The sequence below is a fragment of the Mytilus edulis genome, chromosome 5, assembly GCF_963676685.1.
Source record: "Mytilus edulis chromosome 5, xbMytEdul2.2, whole genome shotgun sequence".
NCBI lineage: Eukaryota > Metazoa > Mollusca > Bivalvia > Mytilida > Mytilidae > Mytilus > Mytilus edulis.
The window spans coordinates 71,181,213-71,206,034 of record NC_092348.1 but is presented as its reverse complement, the minus strand read 5'-3'; the positions used below and the strand labels follow the sequence as shown (position 1 = coordinate 71,206,034).

General features: G+C 33.4%; 2 protein-coding genes across 4 annotated transcripts in view; both read left to right on the top strand.

Annotated features, from left to right (window-relative positions):
- LOC139524378 (uncharacterized) overlaps positions 1 to 11,385 on the top strand; it is an 85,538-nt gene extending 74,153 nt beyond the window's left edge. For all 3 annotated transcript variants that reach the window (XM_071319147.1, XM_071319145.1, XM_071319146.1), the window contains 9 exons: positions 1,654 to 1,738; positions 2,413 to 2,610; positions 3,521 to 3,658; positions 4,574 to 4,677; positions 5,987 to 6,158; positions 6,533 to 6,652; positions 7,182 to 7,328; positions 7,804 to 8,045; positions 9,166 to 11,385. In XM_071319147.1, coding sequence (XP_071175248.1) covers positions 1,654 to 1,738; positions 2,413 to 2,610; positions 3,521 to 3,658; positions 4,574 to 4,677; positions 5,987 to 6,158; positions 6,533 to 6,652; positions 7,182 to 7,328; positions 7,804 to 8,045; positions 9,166 to 9,334 — 1,375 coding nt within the window. In that variant the 3' untranslated portion in view covers positions 9,335 to 11,385. The remainder of the gene's footprint in view (positions 1 to 1,653; positions 1,739 to 2,412; positions 2,611 to 3,520; positions 3,659 to 4,573; positions 4,678 to 5,986; positions 6,159 to 6,532; positions 6,653 to 7,181; positions 7,329 to 7,803; positions 8,046 to 9,165) is intronic.
- Positions 11,386 to 20,594: 9,209 nt separating this feature from the next.
- The window catches only part of LOC139524370 (TPR repeat-containing protein DDB_G0287407-like), a 46,584-nt gene continuing 42,356 nt past the window's right edge, over positions 20,595 to 24,822 (top strand). The window contains exon 1 of the mRNA XM_071319132.1: positions 20,595 to 20,723. The gene's annotated coding sequence lies outside the window, so the exon portion shown is untranslated. The remainder of the gene's footprint in view (positions 20,724 to 24,822) is intronic.

The window sequence follows — 24,822 nt, the reverse complement described above, 5'->3', positions numbered from 1 at the left end:
AAATAAAATTATATTGCCTACCTATCTACCCTTTTTTTCCATCACGTTTTTGGATAACAGATAATTATATTGTTTTTCTTGGCCTTACGCTATATCGAAAAACGGTTTATGTATTTTCGAATACTCTGCAGACCAATTTTGCCATCCTTTCTTCTAAATATGTCAGGCAATATACAAATACACTTTTGGAATATGATTCTTCAAAACTTGTCATGAGAGTTGAATATCCTAAATTTAGCATGTTTTCGTATAATTTTATAATTCAGACAGAGTATTTCTGAAAGACAAGACAGAATTTAAATTTTCAATATAATTGACAGTATTTTGTTCAAAACAATTATCGTGTAACATTCATATCTAATTGTTTTGAAGCAAAAGTGAACTTATCGAAGAGTTTCTCATAATATTAAATTTAATAATGTTCTTTATGGTATTTATTTCTTCAGTTGTAAACACAGGTAAGAGAAAATAATTATAGTGGTACATTACAGAAAACGTGTGTATATAACAAAATGAACATTCTTGAAACACATGTGTATACTAGATGTTAATGTCACTTTGTGCTTTTGGTTTGACACAATTCCTCTACAATACCTAACAATATGTTGTTATTTTACATTATAACATTGATCCAACTTCACCTGTTTGTCAAGGTACATTACTGTAAAAGGAACAGAGCATTTATCCGTATTGTTGGATATTATTTTTCTCTCTCTGCTTTTGGACATTATGTATTTTCACTCATAAGACGGGGAAAAAAATTCTACAAAAAGTTTTAACATATTTTTTCGAAATTGGAATGATTTATACAGAAAAGGGGAGAAAAAGAATAAAGTCTCAAATGATTATAATTCAGTGTTATTTATTTTCTGGGAGCTGTTCAACTGTCAAAATATATGTTCCCACTTCTTGTTCATTTCACACTTTAATATTTATCAATTAATTTGAAATCGAATGTATTTAAATATCAACAACAAAAATAGCACAGATTCGTCATGAATTATACGCGGTGATTGAAAACACAATCGACACTTCAAAATGCATTTCTGATAAATTTTGAATAATATTCAAATACAAAAAATAGAGTTGCAAAAGTTGAAAAAAACGGGTCAGATTTATTAGAAAATTGAATTGTATTGAAGCACCCATGCATTTTGTATGGGGAAATATAACATAATACGGCCAAAGTCACGTGATGTCATACTTAGTTTGATATGATCACGTTTATGATATGAAAACAATTTTACTTTTTCGCGGCAAAACAACTTATCAAATTATCTCTCAATCGGCTCAAAGGGCTAACTTTCATAAACGTTTTCAGCTCTCGGACACAGCAATGTCATAAACCGCTGAAGATTCAAAACTGTTGTGCTTGTATATGCGCATAAACTATAGAGTGATTTTTCTTGAATGTAGGGCTCGTGGTGCTCAGTCTTTGGTCTATAATTGGGAGAATTGTAAACTTCTTCGTCTGTTTATCATTTGGATATTTTTCCATGGCGTTTTACGTTTTTCTTCGACTAAGTTGTTTTGATATCCCCTTGGTATCTTCCACTTTTTTGTATATAAAATTTCTTTTTTATTTTATTTTAAAGACTAACGTTTATACCTAAACAGAAACATCATAACCATATGTTTTATTTATTTTTACAGGAAGCACCTTGTGCGTGATACAACTACAGCTTTATGGTGCGCAAATAAAGGAATGTCTGAGTCTGAAATAGTTGAGCTCTTGGATGTAGGTATACATTGACAAATACCAAAACAAATGTTTAGATTAAATTGTTTTAAGTGATTTGTTATTACTTGATGCTATCTGAAATTGTGCGTTTGTGCTTATCCACCATTGAGGTAATTGTGTGTTGTAAAAACTGTTTCATTCTGTTTTGTAGTAAATTTTAAGATTTTTGTTCTCACTGGCGAAGATTTTCTTCTTTTAAACTTGAAAACTGATGAAAAAGTTAAGATGTTAATGATAGTTTCAATCACAAAGTAGCAACCATGTATGTAATATTGAGATGAACATTCTGTCAATTTTCATCAATTTTGTTTTGTTTTTGGCTTTTATTTAGAAAACAATAAAAGAATGATAGGAACTGTAAAGGATACAAACAATACCATGGAAGTCTAGATCTTCAAATAAGTCAACATAGCTGAAGTTGTCACTCGTCTTCTTCTTAGAGTTTTTGCCTTGAGATGACGGTTTCTACTAATTTTTCGTTCTTGCTCTTCATCTTAAAAACTAAAATATATATTAATAGAGACGTTAAAAGCAAAACTGATCGACAAGACAAGATTTACAAATAAATCTTATTTCCAAAATCGTCAGTTAATCCCTGATACAATAGAGTGAATGCCCTTATATGACAATATGTACTTTTGTGTTATTGATTTTTATTTTATATGTTTTAGGTTACAAGTGCTGTGTGGTCACCTTTCTATCTATCACTTTATGAAAATCTGGTCAATCGGAATGGATTGCTGAATTTCTTTCATGACCATCTTAGACAAGCCGTCGAAAAGAAATACTTGTCAGATGCCGAGGCTAAAAGGAATGGATACCTACGTCTAGCTAATTTCTTTGTTTCAAAAGAAACAAGTAACAGGACAGTATGTATCTTATGGATAAATATCATTCATATATATGTATGTTTTAAAAAACGCTATAAAACCAGGTTCAATCCACCATTTTCTACATTTGAGAATGCCTGTACCAAGTCAGGAATATGACAATTGTTGTCCATTCGTTTGATGCGTTTTATCATTTGAGTTTGGCATTAGATTAGGAACTTTCCGTTTTTTAATTTTCCTAGGAGTTCAGTAATTTTGTTTTTTACTTTTTATTTTGGGATTGTATTAAAATGTGCATTAAGTTAGTCGTGGTTACAATTATTATTATATACTGAACTTTGTTTCTGCTTTTTAGAAAGTAATATAATACGTTTATTTTTAATCATTTGAAGAATCTTAATATTCCAAACTGATTTCAAATCCGTTTATGAACTTGTATATATTTTTGAAATTTTCTTTGATTTCCTTCTTATTTTTCCAACAATTGTAAATACGCAATACACTAGCTACTGTGTAATCATTTATTTTCCGGTGTTTTAAGTTCGGTGAAATGTGGAAAATTTTGATATTCCTGGATATTTGATTGCGTGGGTTTGCGTGTCTAAATTCAAGCCACTTCAAATATGATACATTTATGAGTTTGCCGAATACTCGTACCTAGGATATACCAAAAAGAATTGTATACCACGAATGAGCCTCCTCGTGTTTTTGGTTTTTTTTTTAATTGTGTGATTATTTGATTACCAGACCAAATATTTAATGATTATTTGATTATTTAATAATCTAGGACTGTATTTTTGATTATTTGGTTATCTTCTTAATAAATAATTATTAAAGATTATGTGATTATTTTAACATTACATTTGTGATGATGTGATTACTTAGACACCCTCATGAGAGGCCTCATGCATAATGCAGAATACACTGTATCTTTAACATTTTCTATCAGGTTGAAGAACTACCGTTCCTTTTAACCAGAGCCAATGAATTAGAGAGACTGAAAACTACAGTATCGGATCTAGATGTATTCTATAGGCTTTCAGATAATGAAGATGGAATTTTTGAGTTGGTTAAAGCATGGAAGACGGTAAATATTGAACTTCATTAAAACAATTCAACAGCATTCAATATATATTGTTGACTTGCTTCATAATTTTTACGATTTGATTTGAAATGCTTGAGTGCTTGATATTTTGAGAAGATTGGTTTTCTAATGTGACCTTATCGGACGACCTTTTATGTTCGTATATAAAACAGATGTTCAGCAAACCTTATATCAAGGAAGAGACATATTAAGGACGTAAGGTCATTTAATTGCCTTTATTTTAGTTAAAGTTTGAATCTCATGTACTCCATCAATCTTAAACTAAAGACCTAAACTAACTACGTGTATCTTAGCCATTTTTGTGATATTGATATAATTGGACGACTTCAACTGAGCCTATGACAAATGTAAGAACTACATTTTTCTGTTTGTCAACTTTACATTTGCTGTTATAAAATTCTTCTGTCAACTCTTTTGAAATTTGCATCTCAATATCTTACGTTACACGTGTTTGTGTTCACATTATACGGCCTTCATTTTTTAGACCAAGAAACAGACGCACAAACTTTGGCGTCCAGGTTATAATCAAAACACTTACTGATATCTACACATCACAAGTTTTACGGTCAGCATTAATATTTGTCTGGGTTTATACCTACAACAGACATGCTTCCGCAGTCTGAACTTTTCAAAAACCAGAACAGTAGTCTGTATATTTTCATGTTGTGGCCAATCCCCATTTGTTTAAATTTGACAAAGCAAGTATTTGTACGTCGAGTTATGCATAGCTTGAAACCCTAGTCCAGTCGACGCACCGGTCATATGTTTTTTATGTTACACTGTACCTATTGTCGGCTTTCATGTTAACTACAAACGTTTAATGGATGGATATTTCAGATTCATTCAAACAATGATAATTCACTCAGTATTTATCACAACGATCATATTTTGTTGTAGCTTGGCGGATTTTCATTGTCAGGAGAAGCATACATGTCTGCATTAGCAAAGGTTCCAAAGAGTGTAATAATGGAAAATGTTCCTTATTACTGCAAACTGTACAGGTAATTTATCAAAAATCACCATTTTGATAGTCAATCAAATTCAAAATAAGCCAGTATATGGTATATGATGAGTATGTACCTACATAATTAATTTGCCTTCCTACGCCGTTCAATATGAATGTATCCGAATACAAACTGACATTTATGAAACATTGAAGATAAAAACCCTTCTTTGCACACCAAAATTCTAGAATCATTGTCTAGTCCTTACCGTTACGAAACAATGAAACAATTTTATAACTTGTTTAATGCTATTTAAAATGCTACATTATTTTGTTCAAGATACATTAAAGTACTACTACTGTTTTTAGGCAGATAACAAGACAAAGGTTGAAACAACTTATCATTTGATCAGAATGGTTTGTTACTGCTTATCCTGTATTTTCCACTTTGGCTTGACACCTATAATTTTATCAGAAGGGTAGCAACATTGATATTCGCATCAATTTGCCACTGTATTGGGCATTAAACAAAATTATCATAATTTTGTATAAATTGTTTATTTATATTAACCTCAGAAACTTACAAAACCTTTGAATAGACTTATTAAGAAGGGATATAATTACGATACTGTTGTCAAGTCATTAAAGATTGCATATTTTGGCGTTAATATTGAGTCACTGATAAGGTCTTTGCATCGGAACTAAACACATTTATTCTAAAAACAGTTGTTGGCATGACACGGGTTATGTTCTTCTCATATATGTTATGATGGTATGATACTAAACCCCTAACGGGAAGGATTGTGCCTGATGTTCATATGATGAAATCATAATCTTTCAGTCAGTTTAATTGAAGTCTGGAGCTGGCATGTCAGTTAACTGCTAGTAGTCTGTTGTTATTTATGTATTATTGTCATTTTGTTTATTTTCTTTGGTTACATCTTCTGACATCAGACTCGGACTTCTCTTGAACTGAATTTTAATGTGCGTATTGTTATGCGTTTACTTTTCTACATTGGTTAGAGGTATAGGGGGAGGGTTGAGATCTCACAAACATGTTTAACCCCGCCGCATTTTTGCGCCTGTCCCGAGTCAGGAGCCTCTGGCCTTTGTTAGTCTTGTATTATATTAATTTTAGTTTATTGTGTACATTTGGAAATTAGTATGGCGTTCATTATCACTGGACTAGTATATATTTGTGTAGTGGCCAGCTGAAGGACGCCTCCGGGTGCGGGAATTTCTCGCTACATTGAAGACCTGTTGGTGACCTTCTGCTGTTGTTTTTTATTTGGTCGGGTTGTTGTCTCTTTGACACATTCCCCATTTCCATTTCCAATTTTAAATCTATTATGTCTATATATTTTCAGAAATCTCGGAAAGTTTTTCCTAAAACTTGGATTAATGGAAGCAGCCAAGACTGTATACAAGACACTAATAAAGCAACTGGAAATGAACTTCGGGGAATCATATGGAACTATTGTATACGACCCTTTCAGTCAGAGTTGGAAATATCGCTGTAAACATCCTGATGTCATTACGGTAAATTCAGCGTTGTAGAGTATCGACGTTTACAATTGTAATATTTTGTTTACTTTTATTAGTTATATAATTCAGTAAAAAGTAAAATAACCAAAATACCAAACTATTGGGAAAAATCCAAAACCTTTTGAAAGTCCGAAATCAATTTTCAAAATCCAATGCCTAAACACATCAAACGATTAGCCAAAACCCTCACCTACATGACAGTCGCACAATATGGTTCTCCGGCTGTTTATTGTGATGCTCTTTAATTCTACGAGTTTCCTTTTTTTTTTTATCTGGCATACCGATCCATCCACAAATGTCTTATCTTGAATGTACATGTCTTATTTAGTTTGCGATGCTGTGAAATAAACATGTTTTTGTTGTTTTAGGGATTACATGATCTGGGAACTGTGTATCGTCAACTAGGAGAATATGACAAGGCTGTTTTAGTGTACAATGATGCAATAAATAGACAAAACAGAATTCGGTCTCCGGGTCAAAATCTGCAGGTATGATCAATTTCCTTTGTATAACTAAGAGGGACATATGGCTTATACATCTGAAAGACATTAATGTAAGGGACAGAATTAATCGAAATACATATTGTTGGCAACACGCAAAACATCAATGTTAATAATAATACTGTCGCAAGTATAATTATATAAATGCCAATACAGATTTATTTCTAAAAAGTTGAAAACAACACGTATAATAATGTCATGCGTGCAAAGCGCAGCCTGTAGAATGATATCCATAAAAGTGTTAAAATTATAACATTTAGTTTGATACATTATTTCAAAAATCGCTGTTGGTAAACAAACAGTCTAAGAACCCGGTTTTGTGTTTCTTATGAGACATGTCTTTCATACACATGTGATATCAACATATAACTATTTATTGCTGAAATACATTTTGGCAACAGTACCATATAAAAAAATTATAAAACCATAAATGTAGAATAGTTGAATTATAGTGTTAGTATGAGATGCTTTGGTGTTGATATATAATTTTGTTTTATTTGTGTTTAATATCTATTAGTTGTGTGAAGGACTCCTTGGCTTGTCTACCGTTTACATTAACAAGGAAGACATGTTTGAAGCTAAGATATTAATGACCAGAGCTTTGGAACTAGCAACCTTTGTTCTTGGAAAGAAGCATCATTTTGTAGCTGCTATTTTGACAAAGGCAAGATACAATTTATTGCGAAATTATTTAATACTCATATAAATATGTTTTTATTTTGGATAGTCTTGGTTAGCTCATTTAGTCCGGTAGATATATTTTTAAATCAGATGATTTATTTACGTTGTGTATCTTGCAATGATATTGAGTTTTTAAAACAAATTGTATTATTAGTATAAGAACTGATCAATTTCGGATTGTTTTATTTCCATTTATACTTTTAAAAAAATGAAATCGCCGCAAGCCACTTTACAGGGTTTTCACAATCGTTCTATTAGCGTTTTAGTAGTTTATCATCCATTACAATCCTTCAAAGATGACATTTCTCGCTTTGCATATATGCGTTTATATATTTTTGTTCGACGATAACCGCTATATATGTACTAACATCATTTTTTTTTTATATAATTCTTTAACAATTGATGTTAAAATTCATTGAGATCATCGGCCTAATCCTCCTGTTGCTATTTCTTTTCAGCTTGGACAGTTGTCTTACAAACAAGGTCGTGTAGATGAGGCACTTGCCTATTACATGCAGGATTTGAAGGTTACGAGGAGTGAAGTTGGTACCAATCATCCACGCACGGCTGCTGTATTAAACGAGATCGGACTGGTATATGATGATAAGAATGACGTCATGGCAGGACAATTATATGAAGCAGCTCTGTCCATTATATTAGAAACATATGGCAATAATTATTTAGGAACAGGATCCATAAGGTTTGTAATTATTTGTTTCGTTGATATTTTATAGAAATCAATATGAATAAATTGTGACAATTTTATTAATCATTACCAAAACCTATAACCTATCTAGGTCCATAACACAAAAGCTAAGATTTATTACTGTACACTTGGGATAAGGAAGCTATTGAACCAAGGTTTCGAAGTGGTAAAGTTTAAGTCATGATATGGGAAATACTGCAAACATCATCACGAGTTAGTTGACCATTTTGGAATATTTGTGCAAAGGATGATTATTTAAAGACGTGAGCCGATATCCTTGTTGTAGCCACAATCCTGTTCTCTTTTTTTATTGTGACTACCGAATTACAGTAATCGCCGGATTTGTAGTTACTACGTGCCAATAGTAAAAAATTAATTTGCCTTTTCGTCAGGAGCACCTGATATCACCCTAGCTGTTATAATTTTCGGGGTGCATGTTGCATTGTCTTAAGTTATCTACTCTTCTGTTGTGTTTTAATTTTTAATTCGTTTGTCTTTTTTTAGTTTTTTTAAGTCATTGTGTTTTTCAAATAATCATCGACTAATGACCTATTAAATATCCCCTTTTAGTATCTGCTGCATCCTTTTTGCTTAAATCTCAACACTAGGTGATTAAACTTGCACTCCTACGGATGACAGTTTATTTAATACACAAAACATGATGTAAATAATTAAATAACAAAAAACAAAAATACCGAACTCCGAGGAAAATTCAAAACGGAGGGTCTGTAATCAAATGGCAAAATCAAAATATAAACACATCAAACGAACGGATAACAAATGTCATACATTATTATGATATTATTTTATATATGTCAAAAAATATTGAAGAAACACGAACCCTTACAATTAAACTGAGTTGAAGTTGAACAGATGTGCTTTTAGATAAAAACTTGTGAAATGTTAGTCGATTATGACTCATGACGTGATCAAGCCCGTATGGCGTCCTTTCATTGATTCAACCCATGTTCTATTGTTCTGGAAGTTAGTTGTCTCACTGGTAAGTAAACCACATTGCCTTATGTTTCTATCAATATACTACATGTGGTATATGAAATAGCTAAAGTCGTATCAATATAAATGAAGGCGCTTATGTAGAGTGCTTTTGTTTCAGGTACAATCTAGGAGCTTTCTATTTTGGAACAAACCATTTTGAGAAGGCAAGATTTCAGTTTACAGAGTCGTACAAGATCCATGTTATGTTCCTAGGAGACAATCATCCAGATACAGTTGCTGTGAAAGAGGCACTAAATACTGTCTCAGCGATGACAAAAACAAAATAGGATCGGATGCAATTAGCTTGACATTGTATAACTCTTAGAGCAAATAATTGGAAAGGAATACAGCTATATGTATGAAATGTTTAGGATTTTGATAGGTAATATTATACCAAAGACTTATTTAAATTTATATTTAATCATAAAGACAATTCAAATTAAAAATGTATTATTTCATTTTCTCTCTATCTAATTAATATTTGCTCAAAACACAAATATGGGTTAAAATCATCAGCCAAGGGTAATTGTTCCTTTAAGAAATTTTAAATTTATGTGAAATGTAAATGTAAAATACTCTTAAGTTAATTAATTTAGAAAGTACAGTGTTTAATATAAGAAGATGTATGAAATTATGTGTTTTTTGTAGTTTGTATACATTGATGAAACTTAAATACTCAACCATGTAGCATAATTAAAACTGTTGGGTTTTTTCAAATGCTTCAGTTCCCTATATTTTTTCTATGTTTTATCATTGCTATAGCATCATTTAACTACTGTTTAAATTTGCAAGACATAATGTTTCCGATTTCTTCTCATACGAGTTTCTCGATTGAAGTTTGCTTCATTTATCTTTATTCTTTACCTTTGTTTTGTTTTAAGAATCTGTTCTTTCTCCATTTTTACAAACAATTACTTTCATTATAATTGGCACCCAATTATACTCTATTCTTTAGTGGTGTATTTTTCTCTGTTTCTAATTTGTGTTACTCATTATTCTGCATGTGTTGTCCTTTTTCTCTATATTGTAAAACCCCATCTAGAGCTTATGGAATAAAGCAAACTTAAGAAACCATGATGCAATATTTTGTATTATAAAGTTATTGCCTGTGTTATTAGTTTGATAGTGTTTACTCTTATTATGATTTTTTTTTAAATTTTTGTAATGATTTAACAAATTTCTTACAATTACTAATAGGATAGCAAACAAATATCCTACATATATATTATTACATTTATTGTTAATGTTCATTTCCAGTGTTGTAATACTTTGCATAATATGATATACGTTTTGAACTTTGTTTGAAATCTTTTGAAATGAGCCATAAAGTGTTTTCATTAGTTTGTTTGCCTTCATATGAAAATATTTGTTTTACAGTGAAAACTGATATATGTGATATTTAATGTTTACGATTGTGACGGCGTTTACGCCGTGATGGGCCTCTTGTCCTTTGTTTTATAAAAGAGTGGTTGGTTGTATCAGTGGACAGATATATAGAGAAAAGCAAAAGTGGCTTTATATACATTTTTGGCATTTATTACTACTAAAGGTTAGGACTGTGGAAACTTCATGCAAACAAAATACAAAACTTTTATTTTTTCAGGGAACATGTCGTTTATAGTATGAAAGATTAGTATCGAAAACGCCTTTTATCTATATTTTATAAATGAGATTCATTTCTTTCATTTGCAATATTGCTATGTGGACATAGTAAGCACTGAATTGAACAAACATATATTTTGCTAAGCAGAGCAGTTTCAAAACAAACAATCAAATGAAATACTTCATGATAAGAAATGTGATTATATACTTAGCGAATTTGATATGTGATTATTTTGATATTTTTCTTCTCCGACGCAATGGATATTGTCATTACTTTGAAACCTTTGTCATTTGCGTTTAGAAACGACCATTTAACTGCAAGGAGGGTTATCGTTTGTTCTTAAAAAATATTCTGATCCCCAATTTGATGAAACAAATATTGTCGCCAAGCATGCAGATGAAAAAATAACCATTCTTAATCCATACTTTTCCATACTTTATAGTGTTCAATTTTGAAAAAGAATTCTTTTGGTTAATGGCATCGAAAAACTTTGAATAAATTGTTTTGACTAAGAAAAACACCAAAGACTTCTGCAGAAAAATAAGTATACACCTATGCTATTAACTGGTTATGAGGGTAATAGCAAGTTTTTTGGCCGAAGATATCGACTCTTGATCGAACCGAAGCCGATGGCAATAGCTAATATCGAAAGGACAAAGACTTGCTATAACTCTCATAACCGATATTTAAGTGATTTATTATACCGAACAAAACAACTTGCTAAAAATGCGAAAATTGCGACTAGTTCTATGGGATATGATTCAGTGCTATATATGTAGATGTAAAGATTACAAGAGTAGCGTTACGCATATGGAGTCTCTGATATTTTTGTATTAATTTTTACTAAGCTATGATACTCATATTAATGGTTATTCTATTTATGAATTATAAGATATATATTTCTTTGTTTACATTTTTTTTTAATTTAACTTATTATTCTCTTGTTTCTGTATTCTTTCAATAAAAATGAGTCTACAGATAAATGTGTAGTAATTGCGCCTTTTCAGTAGCAATATTTAGTGTTATGAAGGTAAAGTTAACTAATGAAAACATCTCGGTATGTGTGTTTGCATTATGTGAACAAAGTTTATAAGATTTACATGTATACATAAGTATCTCTGTCTGTCTTTCTGAAATTATGTGGTTGTTGTATAGTGTAGTGTTTCGGGTTTTTTTTATAAAACATTTGCAGGAAATGTTAATAACAATGTTCAAGTCACAATTAATGACGTTGACGGTCGGATTGTACTTGAATGGGAAATCAGCACAGGTACAATCAGGAGGTATATCGTCAATTATAAGATCCGGCAACACATCTTTGTTATCGAAAATTTTGGTCACATTTGGTTTGTTATGGATATAAGAGATTATCAGTAGACTTATCTTGAAAGTAGTAAGGCATTTTCGAGTAAACTGAATTATAATAAATTATATATAAACTCATCATAGATACCAGGACTACAATCAGTATTTACGCCAGACATGCGTTTCGTCTACATCAGACTCATCAGTGACGCTCGAATACCAAAAATTTCAAGTGGAAAAATAAAGTACGAAGTTGCAGAGCTTTGAGGACCAAATCTCCTAAACGTTTTGCCAAATACAGCTATGGTAATCTATACCTGAGGTAGAAAAGCCTTAGTAAAAAAAGTCAAAAGTTTTGTAAACAGTGAATTAATAAATATTACCATATCAATGATAATTCATGTCGGCACAGAAGTGCTGACTACTGGGCTGGTGATACCATCGGGGAATTAAAACTCCACCAGCAGTGGCATTGACCCAGTTGTTGTAAATAAGTTCATCATAGATACTGGACTAAATTTACTAGCACTGCCCGAATTTATGGCATCGAGACATTTGTAGGAAAAAGAAACCGACAGAAAGTCATGAATAGAAACATCACTGCAAGAAGGTTATGTATAATGGCGATGACTATGACTGCGTCTATAATTGAAAAATTGGAAATTTTCACCACATTCTACGAGTTACGCAAACGACTAGATAGAGTGCCTAGTTAACCATTTTTGTCGAGCCTTCGACTTTAGTCGAAAAAGCGAGCCATAGCGATCCTACATTCCGACGTCGTTGGTGTCGTCGTCGGCGGCGTCCACCAATATTCACTCTGTGGTTAACGTTTTTGAAATTTTAATAACTTTCTTAAACTATCCTGGGTTTGTAGCAAACTTTGACAGAGGCTTGTTTATGATCATAAGATAGTATCCAGAAGTAAATTTTGTGAAAAAAAATATAATTCGTTTTTTCCGTACTTTAATTTTAAATGGACTTCATTTTTTTATATAAAAAAAGCCGTTGGTTTTCTCGTTTGAATTGTTTTACATTGTCATATCGGGGCCTTTTATAGCTGACTATGCGCTATGGGCTTTGCTTATTGTTGAAGGTCGTATGGTGACCTATAGTTGTTAATGTCTGTGTTATTTTGGTCTCTTGTGGACGAACAGTTGTCTCATTGGCAATCATACCACATCTTCTGTTTTATATTTTAGCTATTCGGCCAGGAATCAACATATTCACTCTGGTTAAAGTTTTTAAAATTTTGTAACTTTCTTATACTGTTTTGGATTTGTACCAAACTTCGACAGAAGCTTGTTGATGATCAAAAGCTAGTATTTAGAAGGAAATTTTGTTAAAATTTTGTACCTGTGTATCTGTATTGTACTTATAAATGGACTTAGTATTTCTTCCAGTTAACATTACATACAGTCTGCAGCTGAAGTTTTTAAAACATTTATTAGATTCATAAACTATCGTGGATTTTTACCAAACTTAGACAGAAGCTTCTTACAATCAAATAAAAGTATCAGGAAGAATATTTTTATTGATTTTTTTCGTCATTTTTGTTGAGCCTACGATTAACAGCAAGAGTAGGCGAAACACTGGGTTCCTCGGAACTCTTTTGAATTTTTGTCATTGCAACCATTATGGTGTTGCAATTTCCAATTATTCAATCCATCTAGAAACAGTACATATATGAGGGGGGGCAAGGGGGGTCCCAATAACAGCAAAACAGCAAATTGATTTTGGCTTATAACAGATAACAAAGAATTAAAATGGACAAAAACAGATAACAGTAAATTAAATATAAAAATAAGTCGGGTCCTCGACAAATCCAGTATTTCCTATTACGGGTATAATCCTTTGTAATGAATTCCATTTTCTATGAACATGGTTTTTAGAATTATGTATCTAGATATGTATTTGGTATATTCTTGTCCATCCGTCGTCAACATGTCGGACATTAACTCAAACACTCTTTAACCAATTTACATAAAACTTTGGAAAATTGTTTATATCTATTGACGTGAGCTCACTATCGTGTTTTATAAATGTTAGATTTTAAGTTTCTTGGTAATTGGGTTTTATTCAATAAAAATGGTGGTTTTTTTCTCTTCAGTTTTCTGATAATATCTCAAAAATCCTTTCACAAATTTGCAAGGAATTTTGGTGAATTGTTTATATCTATTTACATGAGGTCCCTTTCAATTTTTATAAATTTTAGATTTTACGTTTCCGAGTTGAGGGGTTTTATTCATTAAAAAGGGGGGATTTTTTTAGTTTTTGGACATTAACAGAAAAACGTTTTCAGCAGTTCTCATGAAACTTTGCTGGATTGTTTATTTCTATTGTTGTAAGCGCCCTTTCGATTTTTATGAATTTCCGATTTTATGTTATTCAATTGAGGGGTTTATTCATTAAAAAAGATGGTATTTTCCAGTTTTCGGACAATAACTCAAAAATGTTTTCAGCAGTTCTCATGAAACTTTGATGTATTGTTTATATACATGATATATATTAACTGATTTTTATAAATATCTGATATGACATTGAGAAGTTATCGAATATATTAAAAAGGCGACCACCCAAGGGTGACTGTGGTATAGAAATATGGTCACTTGGTCTTCTTCCGACCGGCAGTAAAACGCTTGCCGAAGTGGGGCGTCCGTTTGGCTGTGCGGGATGTATCAAGTTCGCAGTCACGTCCGGTCAGATTGGGGACGTTAAATCCGATGTCTCGTGTAAGGAGAGTGCCACGCTCTTTGCACGTTAAAAACCCTTGCAACAACTCTTTGACGGGTCCGTAGGTGGCCTGTTGCAAGGCATAATTTCTGTCCCTATCCAATATACCCTCATTTTCCAGTGGTAGTCCAAATTTCCCCGACCATCATCCCAGATGGCCTCCATTATTTCAAGACCTACCTATAGTATTTATTGTGAACTTGTTCTCTTCCTGAATATGCATGAAATAAATGCCACTGGACGTTTAGCAACCAACAATCAATCAATCAAAAAGGTGACGGGCGTATCATGCGCTCATGGCGTAGCTGTTTATTTGTTATAGAATACATGTACTTTTTTCAGCATTTATTTTTGTACAGTTATAGAAACTCACACATGCTTGTAATTTGAATAGTGTGTAATAAAATTGAGAATGGAAATGAGGAATATGTCAAAGAGACAAAAATGATATCTAGTAAATATTCAAGGGCAGTTATGGTATCAAAGTAGGTCCAATCGTCATAGTTTTTGTGTTTGTTACTACTAAAAAAATACCTAAGAGAGTTTGATTATATATATAGTCGCATGCTGACTTTTTTAGATGCCCATTTAATGAGGTGTGTGAATTTTTCTGAATAAGACTATGAGGCAAAGTTGTATATAGGGTAGAAAAATCAAAAGCACCAATTATAAGCATGCAATTTATCAAGTACCTCAAACCAATTTTGACACTCCAAAAGTAATTTATTCCACTATTTTCAAAGGCCTTATTTGAACAATTTTTTATCAGGTTTTTTTATTGTACCAAGTCTACTAGTAAGTAGAATACATACTAGTTTAATAGGGGAACAATGGCTTGAAGAGGAAATAAATCTTTGTTTGTAATGAGTTATGTGCAGCTTCGGAACCCAGTACATGGTGGGAACTTTCATAGTACAATGTGTTTGGTTCTGCTTTGAAAAGAGCTGAGTCTATGTAACATATAATATAAAAGGTAAACTGGTTGTAAGGACCTAGTCCTTAATTGAGATCCTTGATAGATATTCCTGGCCATATGTTTTCTTTTTTGTCATATTAAGAATTGTTCTAATTTAATATGTTCGTACGGGAAACATACAAAAAAAATAAGATAATTCTAAATAAATGTTTCAAAAAATATGGAATGTATTACAAAGGATAATCATAAGATATACTGGAATTGTCCTGGATCTCACTTCTGTGATGGGTATATGTTAATGGAATCCTTCTCCGAATACGGGACCAACATATTAGTAGTGGTAGACCCTAATATCCAATGATCTTCAATTTCTACCGAAAATTTGGCTGTCAAAAAAATGCTAACATTCCAATTTTCAATAACAGTTAACAGCAAATACATTATCACAATAACAGTTAACAGCAAATACATTATCACAATAACAGTTAACAGCAAATACATTATCACAATAACAGTTAACAAAAAAACTAAAAGTCCAATAACAGCTAACAAAGAATAGGACAATAACAGCTAACAACAAATATATTTTCAGAATAACAGATAACAAAGAATTAAAATGCCCCATAACAGCATAACAGCTTAACCCCTTGCCCCCCCCTCATATATCGGTCACTCTGCAATGCGATTTGGTGCCAGTATATCTCAGTAGCATGAGTTCGAATCCCGGCGAGAGAAGAACAAAATATTTACTGACGCATATTTACAGATCTACCCTTTTTGGGATGATGTTTAGATGAAATATATAATAGAAATATGTGTGTGTTCCTGAATCCAGTAGTCTTACTTATGTCTCAGGAAAACTAACAAGATGAGGATTGTATATTTGTTCGATGATTATTGTTTCATGGACATAATTTCTATGGTGCATATAATATATTATTGGTAAGATAATACTTGGGCATGTGTTATGAATAATTAAAGTCCGATGCACACACCAGAGCGTTTGGTTCACTCATAGGAAACTTTACAAAGTTTAATCCTTTAATGTATGTAAATCTCTTTCATTAGAACGTTAAGAACAAAACTGACAACAATAAAACTTATTGTCAATCGCGTAAAAATTCATTATAATTATAAAAAAAACCAGGTATATGCGATGCAGACTAGTAAAAAGCTATTGGCTCTCTTGCTTACAAAATATAACGATATATGGCATATATAGGCATGACACGTGATAGGTGTACATGTATGAGTAAGACATTCATCATGATTATATTAATATATGTTTAACCCCGTCGCAAGTCAGGAGCCTCTGGCCTTTGTTGGTCTTGTATTATTTTTAATTTTAGTTTTCTTGTGTATAATTTGGAGTTAAGTATGACGTTCATTTTCACTGAACTAGTATATATATTTTTTTAAGGGCCAGCTGAAGGACGCCCCCGGGTGCGAGAATTTCTCGCTGCATTGAAAAACTATTGGTGACCTTCTGCTGTTGTCTGTTCTATGGTCGGGTTGTTGTCTCTTTGACACATTCCCCATTTCCATTTTGAATTTTATAAGTCAGTAATATGCAATGAATGAATTTTACATACAAACATATAAAACATGGAAATGAGGTTTTATTGCAAATGATACAACTAGCCATCGTAGTTCAAATGAAGTAGATGTAAGCAATTATAGACAACCGTACGGTTTTCAAAAATGACTAGTCTTAGAGCCCATACCGTATAGTCAGCTATAAAAGGCCCCGACATCCAAATTTTAAACATTTCAAGATAGAAAACTAACGGCCTAATTTATAACAAAACGATTCAAGTTTATCAAATATGAACCAACGACAACACTGAAGTAGAAGCTTCTGACTTGGAACAGGTATATCAATAATGTGGCGTAGGTTAATCATGTTTGAAGGTTCAAACCCTCCTCATACCTGGGATAGTAGTGTAACCGTATAATATAATAACAAACAATTAAATCAGTTGAAAAATTCCAGAGGGACAGTCAAACGCATAAATCGAAAATAAACTGACAACGACATGGCTAAAAATGAAAAAGACAAACAGACAAACAATAGTACATATGACACAACATAGAAAACTGAAGAATAAGCAACACGAACCCCACCAAAAACTAGGGGTGATCTCAGGTGCTCCGGAAGGGTAGGCAGATGCTGCTCCACATGTACATGTGGCACCCGTCGTTCATATTTAGTTAATTCATTAGTTCGATACAAAGCAGAAATACATCTAATAAAAAACACAGACCGGACAAAGCAGGATATTTATGCATCCATCACAACAATGTAGATACAAAGCATAGATCTGTGAGTACTCAGAGTTATTTGACAGCTAGTTCAAAGCCAAAAACAACTAATAAAAAACTATGTATCTTAGACTAAAGTATCAATCAGAACACATCAGAGATCAAATGGATTAAGTTGAGAGGTGTCATTATATATATATATAAGGGAACGACCATTTAACTTCAAAGGGGGTGGGGGCGCTACAGTTGTTTCCCCAAAAAATATTCGGATCCCCAATTTGATGAAAAAAATATTCTGAACTCAGATTTACCCCTTACCTTAAACTGTTAAATCTTGAGAGAAAAAAAATTGTTGGTAGCGTCGAAAAACTTAATAAAAAAACAATTCTGACACAGAAAAAAACCCAACCCTTTTACACCATCTACCTTATGGACATGTTCGGAATACGTAGATTTTGTCCAACTCGGGTTACCCGAGTTAAATTTTTAGGTTTGATTGCGCATGCGTCAAGCGCGTATCAATCGAATCAAAAACTCTGGTGGAGAGTTACTCGATGTCCATTGTTAACCTTAACAACATGAATGAATTCACGATACTAAACCATATTTTGAGTGATGATGAATAAACGATGGCAATTCAGTATATAATTGATTCTTAGTCTAATCAAATCTTAATAAAATTATTGACAACTTTGTTGCCCACGGACCTTTTTTTTTTTTTACCTCAGCGGGCAAAGTTTTCGTTTATTTCGGATCTCGGGATTCGATGATTTTTTTACCTGTGATGCCAGGATTAGACCGCTTATAACCACCCCAAACAAGGCTGTGTGTAGGCTGAGCATATAGGATATATTACGGAAAGGGGGCAAAAAGGGTCCTAATAAGAGCAGAACAGTGAACTGATTTTGACAATAACAGTTAACAGCTAAAAAAATATTCACAATAGCCGATAATAATGTATAAAAAACGCCCAGAACACAAGAACAGTCAAACGTCACCTTGCCCCTTTCTGAAAAGTATAACGGAGGTACACATGTGTATATTTTAGCGAATATTTACAATTGATGGACATTGATGTAATACAATAGATATATATATACATGTATATTGTGGTGTTTTAATGTGACTATTGTAATTGAACACTTAAACTTCTATTTCGTCACATAAAATGGCTTAAATCCGTTTAAATCGTACAAAAATATTTTCGAAAAGCACTCTCGTCTCTTTCGTCGCCATCTTGCCGTTTAACTCGACTCGATTAAACCTGGTCAGGGGCAGGGTTGATATCGAGTTAACTCGAGGGTTGTTAAATTATAAAACTCTGATACTTCGATTGCAACTCGAGAAACTCGGTTTACCCGAGTTGGACGAATCGAAGTAGGCCCGTAAGATTGCCAATTTTCTTGATAACAATGACGACATATTACATCCACCTTACCTTCTGTAAAAATGAATATTTCGGAATGAGATAATTAAAGTACCTTACCTATGAAACAGCTTTTTATGTTTAATCTATATAACTCATTATCTTTCATGTACAAAGTAACTGCTTACATTTTTATACAGAATCAAAGATTTTAAGAACGTTGAAAAATCAGGAGCACTTCCTCTCGTTTCTGTTTCATATATTTATTCTGTATGTTATCGAAAGGTACGGGAAGGTATTTTTTGAGTAACCTCTCACAATGTGTCAATACACTTGGCAAAACTGATGATTTGAAGTACCAGCCTAGTTTGAACATTTGATTTGAATTTTACCAAATCGAATTTAGTTCAATTGATTGGACTGGACTGGACTGTTCTCGATTAATTTTTTTATTTAATTCCATTAGTCAATTTGAGCAGCCAGAGCAACAAACAACTTGTGGTCTTAGAGTGTTGGTTAGTCATTTGATCATTAATTCATTTTTCGGTCTTTGACAATAATAAGAAATTTTATTGGATGAGAATGGAATCAAGTATATAATGCATCCATGTATCTCATAAATTATTCGGTGGGAGAGTCAAACTCTTAGGGGAGTAACCATTTAACTTCAAGCGGGAGTTATCAGTGGCGGATCCAGAAATTTTCGTTAGTTGGGGCCCATTGACTGCCTAAGAGGGGGATGTTCCAGTCATGCTCCAGTCCCTCTCCCCTACCATTTCCTCCACCCTAAATCCGCCTCCGGATATATATTTTTTGTCTGAGTCAAATAATTTATTTTTTAACCGCTATCAATCACTGACAATCTGCCCTTAGATTACTTTTATTTTGTCATCTTCTTAACCACAATAATCTTTTCATTTTATTAATTGTTCATCGAAATATTATTTTACGAAAAAAGATTCCATTTTACATCTGTTATATATATTTGTTTACCTTATTTTTCTCTCTTTACCTGTGAAAACGGACTCGAAACGGATGCGTAATAATTCTGGATTTTATGTTATTGGATAGATACGACAAAAACAATGGTGTGACAATGTACGTACTATATACATTATATATACAATATACAACTGTATCGTTTAATCAATTTGTAACAGTTATTGTAGATACATGTATTGAACAACACAGGACAAATTGCGTTTAATTTAAACCTTATCTTTTGAGCTTCAATTTTGACTTGTTTACGTTTGGTTGTCATATATATTTCTGTACCTGTGTACTTATGTTCAGTGTATTGAAAATATTTATTTTTTCTATATTTAGAAGTATATTTTTTTACTGTCACTTTGTTTACGAATTAAATATCATAGTAATAGTACGACGCAAAACAAAATATCTCAAGACAAAAAGGTTAAATTCTATGACGATTATTGATTTAAAATACCCGTTTAAATATAGCATGGCAATTAACAAGACAAGTACCCACAGGTAAGTTCAATCAATATAACGGTAAATATATTTACAAAAATAAACAATTGTAAAATCAAATCTATGAACAATTCAAGTTTTTCTTTATAGAACAAATATCATGATCAGTTACCCAAGTAAAAGGTTTTTTTTTATTCCGAAATGTATTCAATATTGATTAAATTCTTGAGTTGTGTGAACAAATAACTCCGAAATATTATGTTTAAACTGACATTTCAAGGACATATAAGAGAAGAGAAATATTGAAGTATTTCAATTTCAGTTCAACTGATGTTTGAATCAAATCTATGATCTTTAAAAGATGGTTCGGCCTAACACATATATTTCCCAATACAATAATTGATTTTAGATGTTACACCAAATTATTTATCAGTTTGTGTTACATGTGATAATTGGGAATAGTTACCGGCATTATCGCTCGTAAAGTGATACATATCAAGTGTTTAAAATTCATTCACATGTTATGCTTGAAATGGCAAAAACAGAAAATTTTCTAAAAGATGAAAATTTGTAAACTGAATTCCCAACAAGTTATTTGTCTATGAAAACCTTGAAAAATGGCAATTGTTTAGGCTATAAACTGTTCTTATAACCACAATCAAAATTTATTCCATGTTTTGTAAATTTAAGCCATTTTCTAGAAAAGTACTCCAATAGGAAATATTCAATTGAGGGATTGTTACTCATGTGGAAGATTGCCGCCAGCCTATTCAACGTGAGGAGCTTTCCCTAGTCACTTTCCCGGTTTCCATGGATACGCCACTAGCAGTATGAAGACCCTTGTGACTGGGTAATAGAAATATTGTCAGTGTTTGTCTTCTGCTGACTGGCAGTGAAATCCTTGTCAAAGGTTGGTGTTCGTTTTGCTGTGCGGGATGTATAAATACGCAGCAACGTCCGGTCTGAATGGAAACTTTAAATCCGGTCCATAGTGTAGACCCCAAGTTACAAACACTTGTAAAAACACTATCATGGGTCTGTTGGTGGCCTATTGTAATTGCAATGGTCTGTAAGTTTTTCCGACAATCATGCTGGTCGGCCTCTATTACATGACCTACCTATTGGACCTACCTATTGTATTTATTGTTTAAGCATCGATCACACGTTAATAGCACGAACGCACGCCTAACGGATGAAAATAAAAGTTGTCCGTTGACAAAATTGTTATCCGCTGGGAGTCCGTTGATGTATTGACCAAATAAAACGAACGCGTAACGAATGCATAACGGACACGCAACGGATATGCAACGTACTAGAAACGGAAACGTACCGGACAGAACGGATGTCGAACGTACATCCAACGGACGAGTACCGCATAAAACGGACCTCTAACGGAAGCGTACCGGATAAAACGGATGAACAAGATATACAGAAAAATTAAAATCGACAATATGTATAATAAGACATGTAAATCGCATTAATATCCAAAATGTTTCTGTGTGACTGGTTTTTGGTTTGTTCTTTAAAATGCCACCAAATGGCAGTGTCTGACCTGACTAAGAGCTGCTGGATTGTGAAGACATGCCTCTACTCTAAGATCGATTTTGAATAATAAAAATTCATGAACCTTAAGATATCTAATTGGCACCTCTGACGCGAAATTTTCAATTGAAATTTATCCGTTTCAAATCCGTTCATCATCCGTTTTATCCGTTATACGTCCGTTGAAGTCCGTTTCTCATTCGTTCAACATCCGTTTTATCAGTTAGACGTCCGTTAGAAGTCCGTTGGTGAATTTATCTGCCAGACCCTCAACGGATGTATAACGGACACGTAACGGATACAAAACGGACACGAAACGGACGAGTACCGTACAAAACGGACGCCTACCGGACGTTCAACGGACATTTCATCCGTTGGGCGTCCGTTTAAAGTTTTGAACATGCTCAAAATTTTCCACCGGACAGAACGGACGTCGACGGATAAAACGTACGCTAAACGGACATGTAACGGATATGGACGGACGTCTAACGGAAAAGAACGGACGTCTAACGGACATGAACGGATTGAAAAAAAGTTATCCGTTAGGCATCTGTTCGAGCTATCCGTTATGCCCGCGTCACACTGTCCCGATTTTTATATACGATGGACACCCGAATGCGAAAATTGTAAGTTCGTACGAAGTTGGTCCCGATCTCGTTTAAATACCAAAAAGTGACCGAAGCAAGTACGATGAATAGCGAAGTCTATACGATGGTGCCGAAATTATATACGATAGCAAAAGATGGACATACGAAGGTTAACCGAAGACGGGTATTTAAGCTTCATATCTCAGCCGAAGCCTACACGATGGATCACGAAGGCTACACGATGGATTACGAAGGCTACACGATGGATTACGATGATGGCGCGATGGCCATACGATGTCTAAAAGACGTCGTGTACAGCTTATGATGCATTTAAATTATATGCCGAAGGCATCACGCGTTTTAAATTGTTTGATCAATATTGAATATATATTATACGAGGGGATGCCACGCTCGGCATTGCCTTGTTTGGACTGTAAAATGTGTGCACTAGTCTGAATAATCACCCATAATTATGCCCATGTTTACTGATCTATCTTAAAGGTAAGGTAAGGTAATGGTTTCGAAGATCCCTTTTATTAAAAAAAAGCTCTTTCCAGGAGAATATCATAATAATATAGACAAAAAGAAGGATGTGGGGAAAGCAACAAATGCGGCAAAATATGACATATAGAAAACAAACTGGTTATGGAGTAAACATTCGTGTGACAACTCAGACGATACATAAAAAATCAGTATAATGAAGAAAAAGTTGGTTTCCCTATGTACATGTACGTGTACCTGCAGTGTTGGTGTACGAGGCGCGTTTATGATTTTCATAATGTTACTTGATATGAAAAATTGACAAAAAATAATATTTTACTTGTAAAAGTAAATCCTGAGCTTGTACTAGCTGCTCTTCTTGTTCCATTTGAATTAATAGAAACAACGCTGTCGCCTTTCTTGTTCTCATAGAATCATATGATATGAGCTCCATGTTTTGTGAACGTCTTTCTTAACTGTCGTATTAGACTGACCAGTGCATATCGCGCATGGCACTTTAAATGTATTTTAGCGTGAAAATTAACCAACATTTAGCTGGATTTATTGCCGTCGTAGTTCCATCTTGTCGCCTTCGTACTTTTATTCGATGGCAACACGACGGGATTACGAGGTCTTCACGAAGTCGTGTTGCCATCGTAAGACCTTCGGGTAGCTTCGTGATTCATTCGTGTAGACATCGTAATGTCAAAACTGCCCGATGGAAACGATGGAAATACGAATGCAATACGATGTTCAAAGATGCATTCCAGGTGACATTACGATGGTGAGGATGGTGATACGAACTCAATACGAACCCTCAACATCGGACGCACCTTCGGGGATTTTTTAACATGTTAAAAAATTGACAACCCTTCCCGAAGTTGTCCCCGAAGGCTAGAAAAAGTGGCCGATGGTTCTACGAGGGTTAAAGATGGCACTACGAATAGCCCGATCTGGATTCGATCAGTCCCGGTTTTGAAAATTTCCATAATCGTGTTGCCATCGGCGTAAAAATCGGGACAGTGTGACGCGGGCATTAACGTACCGGATAAAACGGATGAACAAGATATACGGAAAAATTAAAGACGACAATAATAATACATGTAAATCGTATAAATATTCAAAATGTTTCTGTGTGACTGCTTTTGGTTTGTTCTTCAAAATGTCGCCAAAGGGCAGTGTCTGGCCTGAAAAAGAGCTGCTTGATTGTGAAGACGTACCTTTACACTGAGATAGATTATGAATAGTAATATTCATGAACCTTAAGAAATCTGACATACTAACAATTAGCCTTTCTGATGCAAAATTTTCAATTGGTATTTATCCGTTTCAGATCCGTTCATTATTCGTTTTATCCGTTATACTTCCGGTAGAAGTCCGTTTCTCATTCGTTCAACATCCGTTTTTTCCGTTAAACCTCCGGTAGACGTCCGTTGGTGAATTTATCCTCCAGACCTCCAACGGATGTATAACGGATACGTAACGGATACAAAACAGACAAGTACCGTACAAAACGGACGCCTAACGGACGTTCAACGGACATTTTATCC